The 17138-nt window shown below is 42.7% G+C and overlaps 1 protein-coding gene across 1 annotated transcript in view; it reads right to left on the minus strand.

Moving 5' to 3' along the window:
* The window catches only part of TADA2A (transcriptional adaptor 2A), an 87510-nt gene that overhangs the window by 15827 nt on the left and 54545 nt on the right, over positions 1 to 17138 (minus strand). The window contains exons 6-9 of the mRNA XM_075853504.1: positions 16590 to 16678; positions 14600 to 14672; positions 6715 to 6778; positions 5507 to 5550 (exon numbers count right to left, since the gene is read on the minus strand). Of these exons, the coding sequence (XP_075709619.1) occupies positions 5507 to 5550; positions 6715 to 6778; positions 14600 to 14672; positions 16590 to 16678 (270 nt within the window). The remainder of the gene's footprint in view (positions 1 to 5506; positions 5551 to 6714; positions 6779 to 14599; positions 14673 to 16589; positions 16679 to 17138) is intronic.

The raw sequence follows: 17138 nt of genomic DNA on the forward strand, positions 1-17138 counted from the left end.
TAAGTAATATCACTTCATGAGTTGATGGGGAAAAAATCTGTGTCACTCACACGGGCATCAGAACTTCCTGTATGATGTAATTACGGTACATAGACTGCCACACAGCTTTCCTCTGACTTTTTTATAATTTTTTTTTTATCAAGTACGATTTTTACTGAGAAAACCCAACAGCCCCAACAAATCCCCCATCCCATACACATTAAATAAAACAAAGTTTGGTAGTTCATTGAGATCTCAAGGCAGTTGGATTATAACATAAGAAAATAGTTCAAAAACCGATGAGACATGCCATGACAGTAATGTTGAAAAGTCCAATATGTTATATTGCTGTCACGTTGGCATAGACTGCCACAAAGCTGTGAATGGATACAAATCACACTGCCCTTCTCTGGCAGAGATAGCAGATAGAGATGATACGGGCTCCACCTGCTGTACTGAGGCAGTATGGGATTGGAAGCAAGCACCAGTTGTATTGACATGGAGTGAAAATAAATAAAGCCACATGTCACCAGTCACCCAACACAGATATAAAGGGTGGAGTGAAGCAATGAGGACAGAGAGATCTGTGACCTGGTCAGGTTGTAGGTGTTACCTGATATGATGCAATGTGTGACAAATTCCACAAGTGCAATCATCTTATATATAAATCGGGAAGGACGTGGTGTCCGAAGAACAGTTAAGGAGACCACGTGGTTTCCGAGGCACAGTTGATTGGACACCACTTCCTCTCTCAATACATATAAGAAAGAATTGGCATGGGTATGGTATCCGAGGCACAGTTGAGAGGACACGTGACATCACGTGAGGGACGTTCCAGCCATTTCGGAAGAGGTGCGGACGGTGGGAGAGAGCCTGGAAGTTGAAACAACAACACCTGGTGAGCCGTAGAGGCGGCCCGGGGCCCTTATGAATTGTATTGTGCGGTCTGTGTTTGCGGTGGAGAGAGGACAGCACAATACAATACATTACAAACTGTGGGTCGCGACTCCCTGGGGGGTTGTGTGAAGACCTCTGGGGGGTCACACACCGCTCACCGAGGTTCCTGTTCCAACTGTATCTACGTCGTCAGGACGCAGATACAGTTTAATTCAATGCTGGAGCAAGGAGCTGACAGTCCCGTGCTCCAGCATTCACTGTGCTGTGAGCGGCTTGGCGCAGGCAGGCGCGATGTAGTGACATCATCGCGCCTGCCTGTACCGAGTCACTTACAGCACAGTGCAGAGGAGGAGAACGATCCTCCACCCGTCAGGGGGAACGGGGATAAGTAAGTAATTATACTATTTTCTATAAGGCACACACTTACACTGGGTATGGGAGGGGGGGCATTCTGATATGATGGCAGCTATAGGGTTGAATTATACTGTGAGGGCAGCTATGGGGGCCATTTTCCTGTATGGAGGCAGCTATGGGGGCATTTATATATTAGAACAGACCACTCCAGTATTAGAACAGACCACTCCAGTATTAGAACAGACCACTCCAGTATTAGAACAGACCACTCCAGTATTAGAACAGACCACTCCAGTATTAGAACAGACCACTCCAGTATTAGAACAGACCACTCCAGTATTAGAACAGACCACTCCAGTATTAGAACAGACCACTCCAGTATTAGAACAGACCACTCCAGTATTAGAACAGACCACTCCAGTATTAGAACAGACCACTCCAGTATTAGAACAGACCACTCCAGTATTAGAACAGACCACTCCAGTATTAGAACAGACCACTACATTCCTTTTGCAAGCAAACCCGTGTAACGGGTTTTCTATACTAGTTTTTATATAACCAACTGTATTTTGAAAGTCAGGTCACTTATTGAGCGTTTGCAGTTAAAGTGAATATCCATCATTGATTATTATATCGTTTTTTCTTACATCTAAATATGGTAAACATTCTGTGCTGATTCATTCCTTAATACATCTATAAAGATATAGGAGTCGGAGCTTCATTTTTTTTTTTACATAGAGCTTCAAATCGCTTGCATAAACATACATTTAACTTTGATCATTCAGGTCGCCTATTTTGCCTTATTTGGGGACAGCATATGATAGAGGGAGACACTTTTAGCTTGGTGAAATTTAGTTTTCTGTGATTTCACTCATTTTATTGTGAAAAACTATTTATATATACTTACAGACAGCCAAAGATGCACCAAATATATTGTGCGCCACTTAATATATTTGACGCTTTTTCTGCTGCCGTAAATTAGTTTAAGGCCTCATGCACACGACCGTAGCCATGTGCACGGCCGTGATTTTCGGGTTGGCCGGCTGTGGACTGTCAGCCGCGAGCCGCCCGCAAATCGCGGGACATGCACATGGCCGCGGCCATTATTTTCAATGAGCCCGGACCGCAGAAGACGGCCGTAATAAGACAGGTCCGTTCTTTCTGCGGTGCGGGCTCCCGGGCCATGCACGGACCGTAAAAACTACAGTCGTGTACATGGGGCCTTATACTAAGACTGCGGTGTCAAACAATAGTCTATTTCCCCCAAAGACTCCATTCAGCATGACATCCTAGTACCTTCAAGAATCCTTTAAAAGCTCTTTGGAGAGATTGAGTGGGCCTAGGCACTAATTTTATGGATTATCTCCCCTACAAACAAATCTTTTTCTTTGTGATACTCTGAGCCAACAATTGTATTATTTATTTGCACACCTGTGGTCGGGATGGTTACTCCTTAGTTTACAGAAACAAAGCAATTAGCCCAATATCATCAAAAAAGAATAGGGAAGCATAATGTAAAAATTCACTGTAGTTTCGATATATGATGCCGTTCATAAACATTCATTGCGCTATGTCCCCCCTGTTCCTTCAATGTGTCTATTTGCTTGGGACAGTGGTGGAGAGTACAGGAGGGGAACATGATCGTTACCCATTCACTCTGTGTTTTGTCGATTGACATACCAGGAGCCGCGTCTAGCGTCCCCTGGTTACTATGGACACTCTCGTTGTCCGGGCGCCCTGATTATTCGGCAAGAAGGAGGCAAGCCGCCTCCTGCACGTCACAGCTGTGCCGTGTCGAACTTGGATTGGCGGCTGCCCCCGATGACGACGTCTGAAGGGCGGGCTCTTAACCTTAAAAGCCCATGATTTCTCCGGCGCGTGTGCGGCCAGTTCATCAGAGCCGTATACGTGGCTGGAGGTTAAAATAAGCACATAAACAGTGCTATCCAGTGTTCTACCTTTAGAATCTAACTACCTATGTATATCAATCCCTGATGAGGTATTGCTTTAGTGACAATACTGAAACGCGTAGGATCTTGATACATTGACATTTTTGGCAAGAGTGTAGCGAATCAATATATCATAAATAGGGAGAGTTAGTCCTGGGTGCTTTGAAATATACCATTACCCTGGACACTTCCCTTTGCGCCTAGCACTTGCTTATGCCTGTTTTCTTGGAAGTAGTGGCTGGTTGAGCCATGTTTAACAAATTGATAATAAAATTATTTTAATCGTTCTTTCAGGCGGGGAAGCATAATGTACAAGGAAAAATAATAAAATAAGGAAATATTTTTATAAAGATAGATAGAAATCTGCTGCAGATAACCAACATCTTATCTTTTCAAGCCGTCTATGCACTTTTAGGCCTCATGCACACTTCCATCACCGTTTTCACGGATTCATGTGTCCGTTATGGTATCCCTGTGGCTTCCGTGTGTACTCTGTGTCCGTTCCGTGTTTTAAACGGACGTTGTGCTTCCGTTTTTCACGGATCCGTTAAGAAAACGGAAGGCATTAAACTTCATTTGAACTTGTCACATGTCCCAGGAAACACCCATGGTGATCATGCACCATGCTTAGGAGTCTCTCAACATCCATCTTCAGGAATGAAGTGTACGGTTGTCTGAACTTTTGCTGGGGCAACGGATCCGTCAAAAACGGACGGCACACGGAAGCCTTCCGTGTGCCGTCCGTTTTTTTCACTGACCCATTGACTTCTATGGACGCGGAATCACTGACAAAAGTAGGACATGCCCTACTTTTGACGGAACGGAACAACGGATCCGAGAAAATAACGGAAGTGTGCATGGGCCCATTGAAATAAATGGGTCAGGGTGCTATCAGTGAAAAAAACTAATAGCACCCTGAAAGAAAAAACTGAAGTGGGCATGAGGCCTTAGGCCGAGTTCACACATTGCGTAAATACTGCGGTTTTTACGCAACATATTTTGTTGCGGAAAATCTGCTTAATAATATAGTAGTAGCAGAGTGGATGAGATTTGAACAAATCTCAACCACACGCTGTGTAAATAAGTGTAAAAAACACAATTAAAGAGGCTCTGTCACCACATTATAAGTGCCGTATCTCCTACATAAGGAGATGGGCGCTATAATGTAGGTGACAGTAATGCTTTTTATTTAAAAAAAAGATCTGTTTTCACCACTTTATTAGCGATTTTAGATTTATGCTAATGAGTTGCTTAATGCCCAAGTGGGCGTGTTTTTACTTTAGACCAAGTGGGCGTTGCACAGGGGGAGTGTATGACGCTGACCAATCAGCGTCATGTACTCCTCTCCATTCATTTAGTCAGCGCAAAGGGATCCTGCTAGATCCTTATGTGCTGTTTTATACTAACACATTAACAATACTGAAGTGTTTAGACAGTGAATAGACATTCCACGGGATGTCTATTCACAATCTCTGCACTTCGTTACTCTGTCTGTGGTAGTTACAGCAGAGGAAGCGTAATCTTGTTGTAACCTGTCATCTACAGTGTAATCTCGCGAGATTACGCTTCCTCTGCTGTAACTACTACAGACAGAGTAACGAAGTGCAGAGATTGTGAATAGACATCCCGTGGAATGTCTATTCACTGTCTAAACACTTCAGTATCGTTAATGCAGGATTTCCGCAGCGGATATTCCAGGCGGAAAACTGCACCACAATTTGGTGAGTTTTTTTGGCCGGAAATACCTATGGGCAACAGGGCGGATGCGCGGTGTGCCCTTATGCAGCATATACGACCTGTGCGAACTTACCCTTAGGCCTTATTTACACAAGCGTAGTTCACGTCCGTGATACGTCGCACGAACCTATGTTAGTCAATGGGGCCGTTCAGACTTTCCGTGATTTTCACGCAACGTGTGTCGCTGCGTAAAGCTCACGACATGTCCTATACTTGGGCATTTTTCGCGCATCACGCACCCATGGAAGTCAATGGGTGCGTGAAAATCTTCCGTGTGTCGCGCGTGATTCGCGCTACAGTTGTTAAATAAATGAAGGTAAAAATAAAAGCACCTCATTCATTGCATTTTCTCAACCTCAAAACCGCGTGTCATAAGGATGGCATATGTGCGAAAATCACGCAGCCACGCAATCACTTATGACACACGGAACTGCAACGCGCAAAAAACACTGCATTTTTTGCGCGCACACAATGCACACGTTCGTGTGAATTTTGCCTTAGAGAAATAGCACATGACATCCTGATATACATGCCCTGAAATTAGGACTAGACCGAATACATTTTTGGGACTACAAGCAAAAACCACTTACTTTGAAATTTCCTCAGATTTATGAGGCCATGTTCTCTTATTATTCTATGAAAAAGGAAAAAAAAAACTAATTTAATTGAAATAATGTCCCATACAATTTATACACTCATTTTCATGTACTCCAGTTCTACATGTGTAGTTCCACCTTCACATAAGGGGTAGACCCGTTTTTGTATGGTTTTTACGGTTTGTGATACTCTTTGGGTTGAATAATCCCCACAGTTGTGCAGAAACACCTAGTAATTACTGATCTAACACCTCTCCATATACATACATACAGTCGGTGACTTATTTTTTATTTATTTTTTTAACCTTTGTGCCTGTGATATGTTCATACTACGAAATGTTATCCTCATTAAGATAATTACTTTCTGCCAATATTTTTTTATTTTTGGCAAAAACCGGCATGTGTGAACACACCCTTTGTAACATGATCCTGCCTATGATAAAAGCTTGGTTAGTCAGTGACTGATAATGCTTTTACATTAAAGAGACTGTCACCACATTATAAGTGCCCTATAACCTACATAAGGAGATGGGCGCTATAATGTAGGTGACAGCAGTGCTTTTTATTTAGAAAAAGGATCTATTTTCACCATGTTATTAGCGATTTTAGCTTTATGCTAATGAGTTTCTCAATGGACAGCTGGGCGTGTTTTACTATTGACCAAGTGGGCGTTGAACAGAGGAGTGTATGACGCTGACCAATCGTCATACACTTCTCTCCATTCATTTTAGATCGCTATGTGCTGTCTTATATTAATGTTTCTGTGGTAGCTACAGCAGTGCCAGCGTAATCTCGCTGTAACCTGTCATATATAGCGTAATCTTGCGGGATTACGCTTGCTCTGCTGTAACTACCACAGAAACAATAACGAAGCGTCGGGATTGTGAATAGACGGTAATAACATGGTGAAAATAGATTGTTTTTTTTTTTTAAATAAAAAGCACTGCTGTCACCTACATTATAGCGCCGATCTCCTTATGTAGGAGATAGGGCACTTATAATGTGGTGACAGAGCCTCTTTAAGCCATGACTTCACCACCATGATCTTTTCCAAACCACAAGCATTCCCTCTCCTTTCTATGCTGCTTACTTTTCCCATCAGGTAGCCTTTTTTGTTGAATTGTGATGTTAAACAACTAATGAAAAAAACAATGGTCAAATTCTAAAAGTAGCAAAAGAAATTAAAACCGCTATTACACTACCTTTTCCGCCGCTGTCTCTCTTTCAATCGAGAATGGTAAATATCCACTACAGAAATTTTTAAAGCTGCAGAAAAATAATATATAATATAGAACACCATGTTAAGGAAACAAGTGCAGAAAAACGATGTATAGAAGAATAAATTTTTTTCAATTTTAAATAAATCTTCCGCTAGTGACCTGGTATCTCCTCTTAGTACATTGTATAAAGGCTATGTAAACCTTTGAAGGGCAATTTATCTTTTTTAATAAAAAGGTTAGTCAGTGTGATTAGTGAAACTCTGAATAGTTTTATATCAACAATTTCTTTTACTTTTTGAGATACAGCTGCTCTGTATCCTCTATACAGAGAAGCTGTATTGTTGGCTTTACACTGAATCAGTTAGTCCCGCGGACCTGACAGGTTCAGTGACAGCAGGTCCTGCGTCACCTGTAATCTATCCCATCTAAGTGATGAACTTAGATGTGATCGATAACAGGTGGATCCTGCGTGTCAGAGACACACAGGACCTGCTGTCACTGAACCAGTCAGTCCCGCGGAACTGACGGAAACAGGATTTAGCGCTAGATACAGCAGCTCTGTATAGAGAATACAGAGCACCTGTATCTCAAAAAGCAAAACTAATTTTTAATAAAAACTATTTAGAGAGAGTTGCACTAATCACACCGACTAACCTTTTTATAAAAAAAAAATAAACAAAAACAGGTTTACATAGCCTTTGAAAGAACTACAAAGTTAAAAGTGGAAACACACTTTCTTTTTTGGCAATTATTAATGGACTTCTTAAACGTTGTAATATATATGTTGTGGAGCATGGGGCAGAGTTTTTGTATTGCAATATGAATGCACACAGAATTGGAGTTATGCCGACTATAGCTCAGGGCTTCTCAACCTGTTTTTACTTGTGCCTCATCACCCAGAACAACCTGTTAGCTCAACTGACGTATCTGTTTTAGGCTCTGTCCAGTCATATTTGCCAGATTAGTGACGGAAAACATGTTGTCCGGCAAAACGATGGAAACCATGATGGAAACCCAAAAACGGAACCTATTAAAGTCAATGAGTTCTGTCGGGCACCGTTGGTGTCTGTCATTTGATGGTTCTGGCGCTTCCGTTATTTTTGCTGTTTTGTGTTCATGACAGAACAGAACGGAAATACGAGCACAGATGTGAACAGAGCCTAAGTGAATACTTGTATTACCCATAAAAATAGACTGTAACGAACTGTAAAATCCTTTTGTCGCTGCATTCATTGGAGGACACCGATGACCTTGATGTATAGAAGCTGCTACTAGGAGGTATACACTTAAGCATTGCTTGACAAAGGCTGCATGGAGCAGCTGAAACGTTGCTATCTTTTTGCACTGATGGGTGAATAAATACCTTTTCCATTTTTGATACGAACTTTGGAGTGCTGCCTCTTTCTATTTCCTCAATGTGAAACACTGATACTACTTTGGGTGGAAAAGAGGGAACCGAATGGAGATTTGCAAGATAGGCCTGCCAGTTCAGAGACCCACCCGATGGAGCCAACAGAAAAGCTACCTTCCAAGTAAGAAAACAAAGGGAGATCCCATTTGGATGCTCAAAAAGGGGAAGACTGCACAGCATGAAAGACCAGAATGAAATTCCATGAAACCGTGGGCTCATAGTAGGGAAGGTATAAAAGGTATTCACAGCTGATTTAGATGGCAAGGACATATAGGGCTGAAACCTGACCCTTGAGGGAGCTAAAGTCTAGGCCCATATCCAGACCCTCCAGAAGGATGGAAGAAAGCTAAAGGGGAGTACTGCATTGGCTGAAACAGTCCCTCTTCACACGAATATAAAAAGGATTTCCAAGTATTGTGATAGATCCGGCAGGAAAGTGGTTTTCTAGACTTAAAGAGGCTCTGTCACCACATTATAAGTGCCCTGTCTCCTATATAAGGAGATTGGCGCTATAATGTAGGTGACAGCAGTGCTTTTTATTTTTAAAAAAACGATCTATTTTTACCACTTTATTAGCAATTTTAAATTTATGCTAATGAGTTGCTCAATGCCCAAGTGGGCGTATTTTTACTTTAGACCAAGTGGGCGTTGTACAGGGGAGTGTATGACGCTGACCAATCAGCATCATGCACTCCTCTCTATTCATTTACTCAGCGAATAGGGATCCTGCTAGATCCTTATGTGCTGTCTTATACTAACACATTAACAATACTGAAGTGTTTAGACAGTGAATAGACATTCCAGGGGATGTCTATTCACAATCTCTGCACTTCGTTACTCTGTCTGTGGTAGTTACAGCAGAGGAAGAGTGATCTCGCGAGATCTCGCTGTAAATGACAGGTTACAACGAGATCACGCTTCCTCTGCTGTAACTACCATAGAAACAGTAACGAAGTGCAGAGATTGTGAATAGACATCCCGTGGAATGTCTATTCACTGTCTAAACACTTCAGTATTGTTAATGTGTTAGTATAAGACAGCACATAAGGATCTAGCAGGATCCCTATGTGTTGAGTAAATGAATGGAGAGGAGTGCATGATGCTGATTGGTCATACACTCTCCTGTACAACGCCCACTTGGTCTAAAGTAAAAATACGCCCACTTGGGCATTAAGCAACTCATTAGCATAAATCTAAAATCGCTAATAAAGTGGTAAAAATAGATAGTTTTTTTTTAAATTAAAAGCACTGCTGTCACCTACATTATAGCGCCCATCTCCTTATATAGGGAGATAGGCCACTTATAATGTGGTGACAGAGCCTCTTTAAGAATGGTCTGAATGACCTGCTCAGAGAAATCACATGCTCTCATTACAGAGTACTTCCCTTTCTGGGGACAGGGGTGGACTGGGGCGAGGAGACTTGGGGGCAGATGATAGACGAGCACTTGCAAATTGGAAAAAAAAAAAAATATATATTTTTTTAAATCTGCGTCTGTGTACCAGCATTTTAGCCAGAGTTTTTGGCGAATGGTTTTAGAGAGCCAAGGAACAAAACAGTAATCTGATTGTATCCTAAAAAAAAACCTCACATATGTACTTCCCTGCATGGGAGATTTGTAGAGCAATATCGGACAGTTGTTCAGGAGGTTCCATGTAAAATATTTCTTGACAGTGCTATTTTGCCCATCTTGTGGTGGCTCTGCTTACCCAAGAAAAGGAGAATATTGTTCCAAGGGCCGATCCAGCTGCCCCCTATTAACATTTCGCAACGGGTTCCATTTTCCTGTCACGCTGATGCTGTATTGATGAAGGATCTGCCGTGGGAAGGGTGGTATGGCTGGCCAGGCGAGAGACTGGAGGCTCTTCTACTGGGGAAGAGGATTATTTTTTTCACAGAGCAGTCTGGGAATACATACACGACGCCCATGTTTTTTGGCTTTGTATATACCTATCCGGAAAGTTACACTCTTTAGAAATAGCTTCTTTAACCCCTTAACGCCGAAGGACGGATATATCCGTCCTCAGCAGCTGCTAGTTCGCGCAGGAGGACAGATATATCCGTCCTGTGATCGCGCGGGTACTGACAGTTTACCCACGCGATCAGCGGCAGGAGCACGGCTGTTATACACAGCCTGGCTCCTGCTGCAACTGCCGGAATCGAAGCACGCGCCGATTCCGGCAGTTTAACCCATTAAATGCCGCTGTCAACAGTGACAGCGGCATTTAATGTGTTTGACAGAGGGGGGAACTCCCTCTGTCTCCCGATCGGCGCCCCCGCAAACAAATCGCGGGTCGCCGTCGGGTTTCCATGACAGCCGGGGGTCTAACAAAGACCCCCAGGTCTGTCTTCAGCATCTGCCTGTTAGGCAATGCCAGAGGCATGACCTAACAGGTTGCCTGTCAGTTTGACACTGACAGGCAATAATGCTTTGGTATACGAAGTATACCAAAGCATTATATATGCGATCGGCATATCGCATAGTGAAGTCCCCTGGTGGGACTAAAAAAAAAAAAGTAAAACCGTTAAATAAAGTTTGTGAAAAAAAAAATAAAAAAAATTACAGTCAAAGTCAAATAAAACTACTTTTTTGCCCCAAAAAGTGGTTTTATTTAATAAAACGGTCAAAACAAATCACACATACACATATATGGTATCCCCGCGATCGTAACAACTTGACCAATAAAATGAACACATTAATTAAACCGCCGGATGAACGGCGTCCAAAGAAAACGCAAAAAACAACGGCAAAATTCTCTCTTTTCTCCCATTCCCCCCATAAAAAATAAAATAAAAGTTCATCTATAAGTCCTATGTACCCCAAAATAGTACTAATGAAAACTACACATTGTCCCGCAAAAATCAATCCCACGTACGGCCACATCGACGGAAAAATAAAAAAATTACGCCTCTTGGAACGCGGCGATGCAAAAACAAGTAATTTTTTTCTAAAAGGGTTTTTATTGTGCAAACGTAGAAAAAACATATAAAACCTTTACACATTTGGTATCCCTGTAATCGTGCCGACCCATAGAATAAAGTTAACATGTTATTTACGCTGCATAGTAAACGGCGTAAATTTATAACGTGAAAATTAATGCTGGAATAGCTGCTTATTTTCAATTCTCTCCTAAAATAAAGTTAATAAAAGTTAATCAATATGTTATAAGCATCTAAAAATGGTACAATTACAAAATACAACTCGTCCCGGAAAAAACAAGCCCTTATACGGCTATGTCGACGGAATAAAAAAAGAGTTACGACTCTTGGAATGCGACCGTGGAAAAACAAAAAATAATCCTTGGTCATTAACGTGCAAAATGGCCCGGTCATTAAGGGGTTAAATTCAGAGTGGGAGGGGATGAATTTTGGAAAACGCTGGGGTTGCCGGTATGAAAATCCCTATTGGGAAGAGGAAGGTTCCCAATACGGAGCATAAAGAGTATCCTTGATGACTCTAAAAAAGGCTGTCAATCATAGAGAAGAGTTTGGATGACTGCTCCTTGTACAATACTGAAGGAATCTATGTCAGAAACCTCTCCCTCAAGGTGATCCTCATTTTTACAGGAAAAGTCAGAGCACATCTCTCTGGATATGAAGGGGGGGGGGTGATGGAAGTTGGAGGAACTGGGGGTTGATTGGACCAGGTAGATCTGGCCTGTTTACATGGTCTGCCACGCAAGAGGTCTGCAGAGCAGTTTATCTCAAATGCTGGGGAACCGGCCTTGGTCTGTAGTGATAACCGGCCTAACATGTCCATGTTGGACTTAGACGCCTTGGAGAGGTCTAATACCGCCAATGATAGAGAACATACTAACTGCAGAGCAAAGAGGAGGCGAGACCATCGTGGAGGTGGATCACTGACGTGCTGTCTCGGTCCCAGGCACATGGAGCATTGGGGTTCAGTCTGTACACACTCAAATTTAGTATTACAGCAGAAGGCAAAATGAGTAACCATAGCCGTTCCCTGCCTAGGGGCCTCACCTCTGTGTTCTGACATAGTAGCCACACTATAGAGAGAGTAGTAGAGGCTAGTGAGCTACTGCATAATAAATTAAATATGGAAACTAAGAGACTGCTGGAAGAGATGTCTGCAGGGGAGAACCACCATGGGCAGAGCCTAGAAGTATCAGAACAGCAGGATCCTCAGCAGAAGAGCTGGATGCTGTTGCCTTTTTCGCTGCTGGAAAACAAGAGGAGGTTGTGAAGGCATCCCCTAGGTTGCTCAATCCCGAACGAGAGCCCCGGAAAAGGGTGTGCTGGCTGCTGGACAGCTGTAAATGAAGTCCCTCCATCTTGAACACGTGGGCTAGCAAAGACTAACATGTCTTGCCACCCAAACATGCATGCCCAGCAGAGCCTGGAGCTCAATTACCGACGTTGGCCTAGAAGGCTCCATGGCCTTTACATTTATAAATATTCCGTAGATGTTCCGCCGCAAGGGGAGGAATGAACACGGGAGGCCAATGATTTGATGAGGTTTGCCCACCCCCCCTGAGCAGGGGCGGAGAATGGCATTAGAGAGGACAAACAAAGGAGGAGGGGGCCACAATCGGCAAGTGAAAAATGCTCCCGACTGTCCCAGAAGGAGGAGTTCCCCCTTCTAGAGCCAGAGTTTTGTAGCAGTAAAAAGTAGTGGGGAAGGGAGAGAAGACCTCAAAGAAGTACAAAGTGGTTATGGAGGGAAAGGAGTCCGGTTGGAGTGAAACAATCGCCCTGGTGTTGTGAACAGGATGATTCTTTCCATGGCTCTTCAGATTCCAGCAGGGCGACTCCTACGGCATTCCTTCCTTTAGTGATGGAAGGTACAAGGATGAAGCAGCAGGCTAAAGATGTTGGGTGATTCTATGGCTTATGGGTCAGATGGGAGTAGGTACTATCTTGTGCTTCCCTTTCTTCCTGCAGGCAGGTCAGGTAAAAAATAAATAAATAAAAAGGTGTACCTACTAAGCAGTTAGGTCTGCCTCCTATGGACACGAAGATAAAAACTGGCTTAGTTCATGGTCTGCAGGAGGGGTATAGCTGGTAGGAGTAGCCAACACTTTACTTAGTGTCCGCCTCCTAGTGGCAGCATCTATACTCCAAGATTATCTGTTTCCCCCAATGACAAGGATGAGAAATCACAATTCTGGAGCATCTTTTCTTAGAACTCTTTGTGCCATTCCTCAGTTTATTTATACATTTCTAGGGGGAATAACAAACTGGGTGTTACCATTCCCACTTCTCAAGGGGGCATGTCCTTGCAAAGTCTGATACTGTGAATACTGATTAGAAAGTCAGACTATGTATTGACACCCCCACTGGTAACACCAAATTGTCGATTTATTCATACATTTTTAGGAGGAATAAGAGGAATGGTACAACGCAGAGTTCTAGGAAAAGATGTCCCAGAATTGTTATTTGATGGGGAATACAAAATCAGAATTTACTAAAACCGACACGTGGCGAGAGTAGATAGGTCCTATTAAAATAAGTACAAAAGGATTTAAACAAGTTGATAAATCAGAATGGTGCAACCATATAAAGGCTGGTGCAGCATATAATCACCTATTGCAAAACTTTCCCTTTCTTGCTGCACCCTACCAACAACTGAAGCTTGCCTCATAGTTTGAGAAGAACTGCTATAGATCAATCCTCTATTACAGTCCAAGATCAACTCTTAAAAAGGTGTGAATGGGCCAGTGGTGCCATACCTTACACGGCCGCTACAAACGTAACAGAAAGAAGAACCATGTAAACAATGAAGAGGCTGCAACGCTTGTACAAGCGCCGCAGCCCCCTCAAACAGCTGGTCGGCAGGGATGCCCACAGTCTGACCCCCACCGATCTAATATTGATGGCCTACCCGGAGGATACGCCATCAATTTTTAGAACCCGGATAACCCCTTTAAGGACTGGATATAGAAATGGACTAAATTACACAGTTTGAGCTTTAAAGCCTAAAATTATAGAAAGTTAAAATTTTAAATCATAGCTACATCCTTAATACCCTTCCCACATTTGGATGTACTATTAAGTTTTAATTGCAGTCTGACTTTAAAAGGATGTAATAGTAAGACCAGTGGATGGTGCAGGCAGGGGAGCTAATAGAGCCCTAATATACAGCCAACTGCAATGGCCGGTATCGGAGATAACTCTGATTAAAGGGATATTCCCAACTTATGCATTTAGGACATATCCAAAGGATCTGCCATAAGTGTTTGCTATATGCACATCCAAGCTCTGGGACCCGCACCTATATCAAGAACGGGGGTCGTCTCGTCTGGAAAGGAGGATGCTGGCCGCAGGTTCCAGACGGAGAATTCCATTTATGGCTCTCTGAATGTGGTGACGCAGAAGTAAAAATTTCTAAATTAGGCTTCGTCCTTAACGAGTTAATGCCATTTTGGTGCACTTCATAGTTAAAACTGCAGGAAGTTTTGGTGGACAGAGCCCAATTTTAAAGTGTTTACTTACCATGTAAAACTTCTGAATCATCTTCAACAAAATCAATATCCCTTAGATCCCATTCTGCATAGTTGTCAAACTCCTTGGGCAAAAAAAAATACAATATATTCAAAATAATTATTTGGACGTGTTTAGCGCAATTAGAAGCTGAAGGCCTCATGCACACAGCCACAGCCGTGTGCACAGCCCGTGATTATGGGCATGCATGGCCGCGGAGTGTCATCCGCGGGCCGTCTACAAATCACTGATCATACACACAAAAGATGCGCATTAATTTAAATTGCGGACCGTAAAAGGACTTTACATGAATTTTCACGATCCGTATAAACCACGGTCGTGTGTATGGGGCCATAGAAATGAATGGGTCCGCAATTCATCCGGACATTTGCGGTTGAATTGCGGACCCAAAAACACGTTCATGTGCATGAGGCCTAACAATGGCCTTGAATCTATCAAGTTAGAAGGCATAACTTAGAGGACCTGTCATACGTTGAACTGCTTAACTGACATGAATAGCGCTGTCTCCATGATTCCAGCGCCTTTTTTTTCCTGGACACCCCGTTCCAGAGATATGGCCCACTGTTGTGTCAAGCTGACTCTTGCCGATTGGTCAGCATCAGAGGCAGTGAAGCTAGTTCCACCTCCAGAGAATGAGTGTAGTTCACTAACTACAGCAAATTAGCACATAGGGATTCAACACAACACTGGCCGTATGTCTAGAATGGGTGGGTCCAAAAGAAAAAAAAAACAAAAACGCAGGAATCAGGTCAGATAACCAGCTCAACTTATATGACCTAGTAACAAGTCCTCTTTAAAGCTTCTGGTTCCCCAAACAAAATCTGTAACAGGACCTCGCTACCCACCAAGTGCCACTTATAATAGCGGTAATAGAAAAAGGGCCTTTGGGCCAGGGTGCAACTGCTACCTCTGTACTCCTATAGCTACACCCTTGTTAGAACATATGTAATAAATAACTTATAAAATGACAGTTGCCCTTTCAACAAGACTTAAGGAAAGAGTGCAGACTGCCTCTCAATATGATAGATATAATCTTTGGCCACTAACAGTAGCTGGCATGGGAAAGCGCCTGGTCATATAAGATGGCTGAAAACAGTTTGCCAATCCAGTATCAAGGTGCACACGTAGAGACGGAAAGCGACACTAAATTAATATCTGCCTCTTGAGGGGTGGTTTAACTGGCATGTGGTCATATGATAAATAGCATAGATTATGCCACCGCACTCTACAAAGACTACAGACAAATGACTATACCATATACGTTACACAGATTAAAAAAAACACCACATAAAAGTACGGTCACCATACAGTACACAAACATATAGCTCTGCTCCGGGACTCCAGTACTGCTCTGCCGACATCATTGTCCATATATGGATAGTGACGTCGGCAACAGTACTGGAGCCCTGGAGCAGAGCATCAGCTGATTATCTGCTCGGGGACTCCAGTACTGCTGCTGACGTCATTGTCCATATATAAACCGTGACAATGACGTGGGCTGAAGTTGTGAAGTCTGATGCTTTGCTCTAGGACTCCAGCGATGGGAAACCCCTGAATTGACCAAATATGGACGTCGGGAGCAGTGTTGGACCCCCGAGCAAAGCGCTAGCTGATGCTCTGCTCGGGACTCGAGCAATAGGCAATGTGACAGCCCCTTGCGGTCATGTTCATGAACAGCACATGAGGCAAGAGCTCAGTCACGTGGGGCCATGTCGGAGCGTCATCGTTATTAGAAAAGCTCCAGCACTTCCTGAATAATTCATGAGGTTTGAACTGCACCATTTAGTACAGAATTTTTAATTAAAGTATATTAGTAAGTTACTTAGTTTCACATAAATATATTATTGCTATGCAATTTTTTGTCCCCCGGATAACCCCTTTAAGTCACATAAAAGTATTGAAAGATCAGTGTTTCTATTCACTAGATCCATTTATGAATCTTGCACATGAATAAGTATGTTATGAATAATAAAGCACTTACCTCTATAAAATCTGCCCTTGCAGGCATGTATCCTGCCATATCTCTAGAAAGCAGAGAATCGAAGGTTGGTCTTGGTGGGTCTTCAGAGGCTAGAATGGACAATGTCACATCACATTTAAGAATACTGTCTCAATATTCCCCTATCATGATTATTCTGAACTTTATTTTGCTAGGCGTATATATTCATTCTTCTGAGACATACATAATACAGTTTTTAAGGGGTTTTTTTCTGCTTCAAATGACAGTTGTATTTATAATGTAAAAAAATAAATTAAAAAAAATACTATACACTAGGTTTGCTTACAACTGCTACTTTTATGGTTAGTCTACCTTACTTTTCAGAGCAATTGCATATTCTGCAATGTCCTGCAAGAATTTGGGGACTAAAATCTCTAAGGAAATGTCACACTTTGCTCATGCCCAACGGTGCAGAATTAGGGCTTCTTTACACGAATGTTGAATATGTCCGCACACGGACGCATGTATTTCAATGGGGCCGTTCACATGGCCATTGTTTCAACAGACCGCGTGAACTGTCTGTTGAAAGAT

The sequence above is a fragment of the Rhinoderma darwinii genome, chromosome 2 (assembly GCF_050947455.1).
Source record: "Rhinoderma darwinii isolate aRhiDar2 chromosome 2, aRhiDar2.hap1, whole genome shotgun sequence".
NCBI classification, from domain to species: Eukaryota; Metazoa; Chordata; class Amphibia; order Anura; family Rhinodermatidae; genus Rhinoderma; species Rhinoderma darwinii.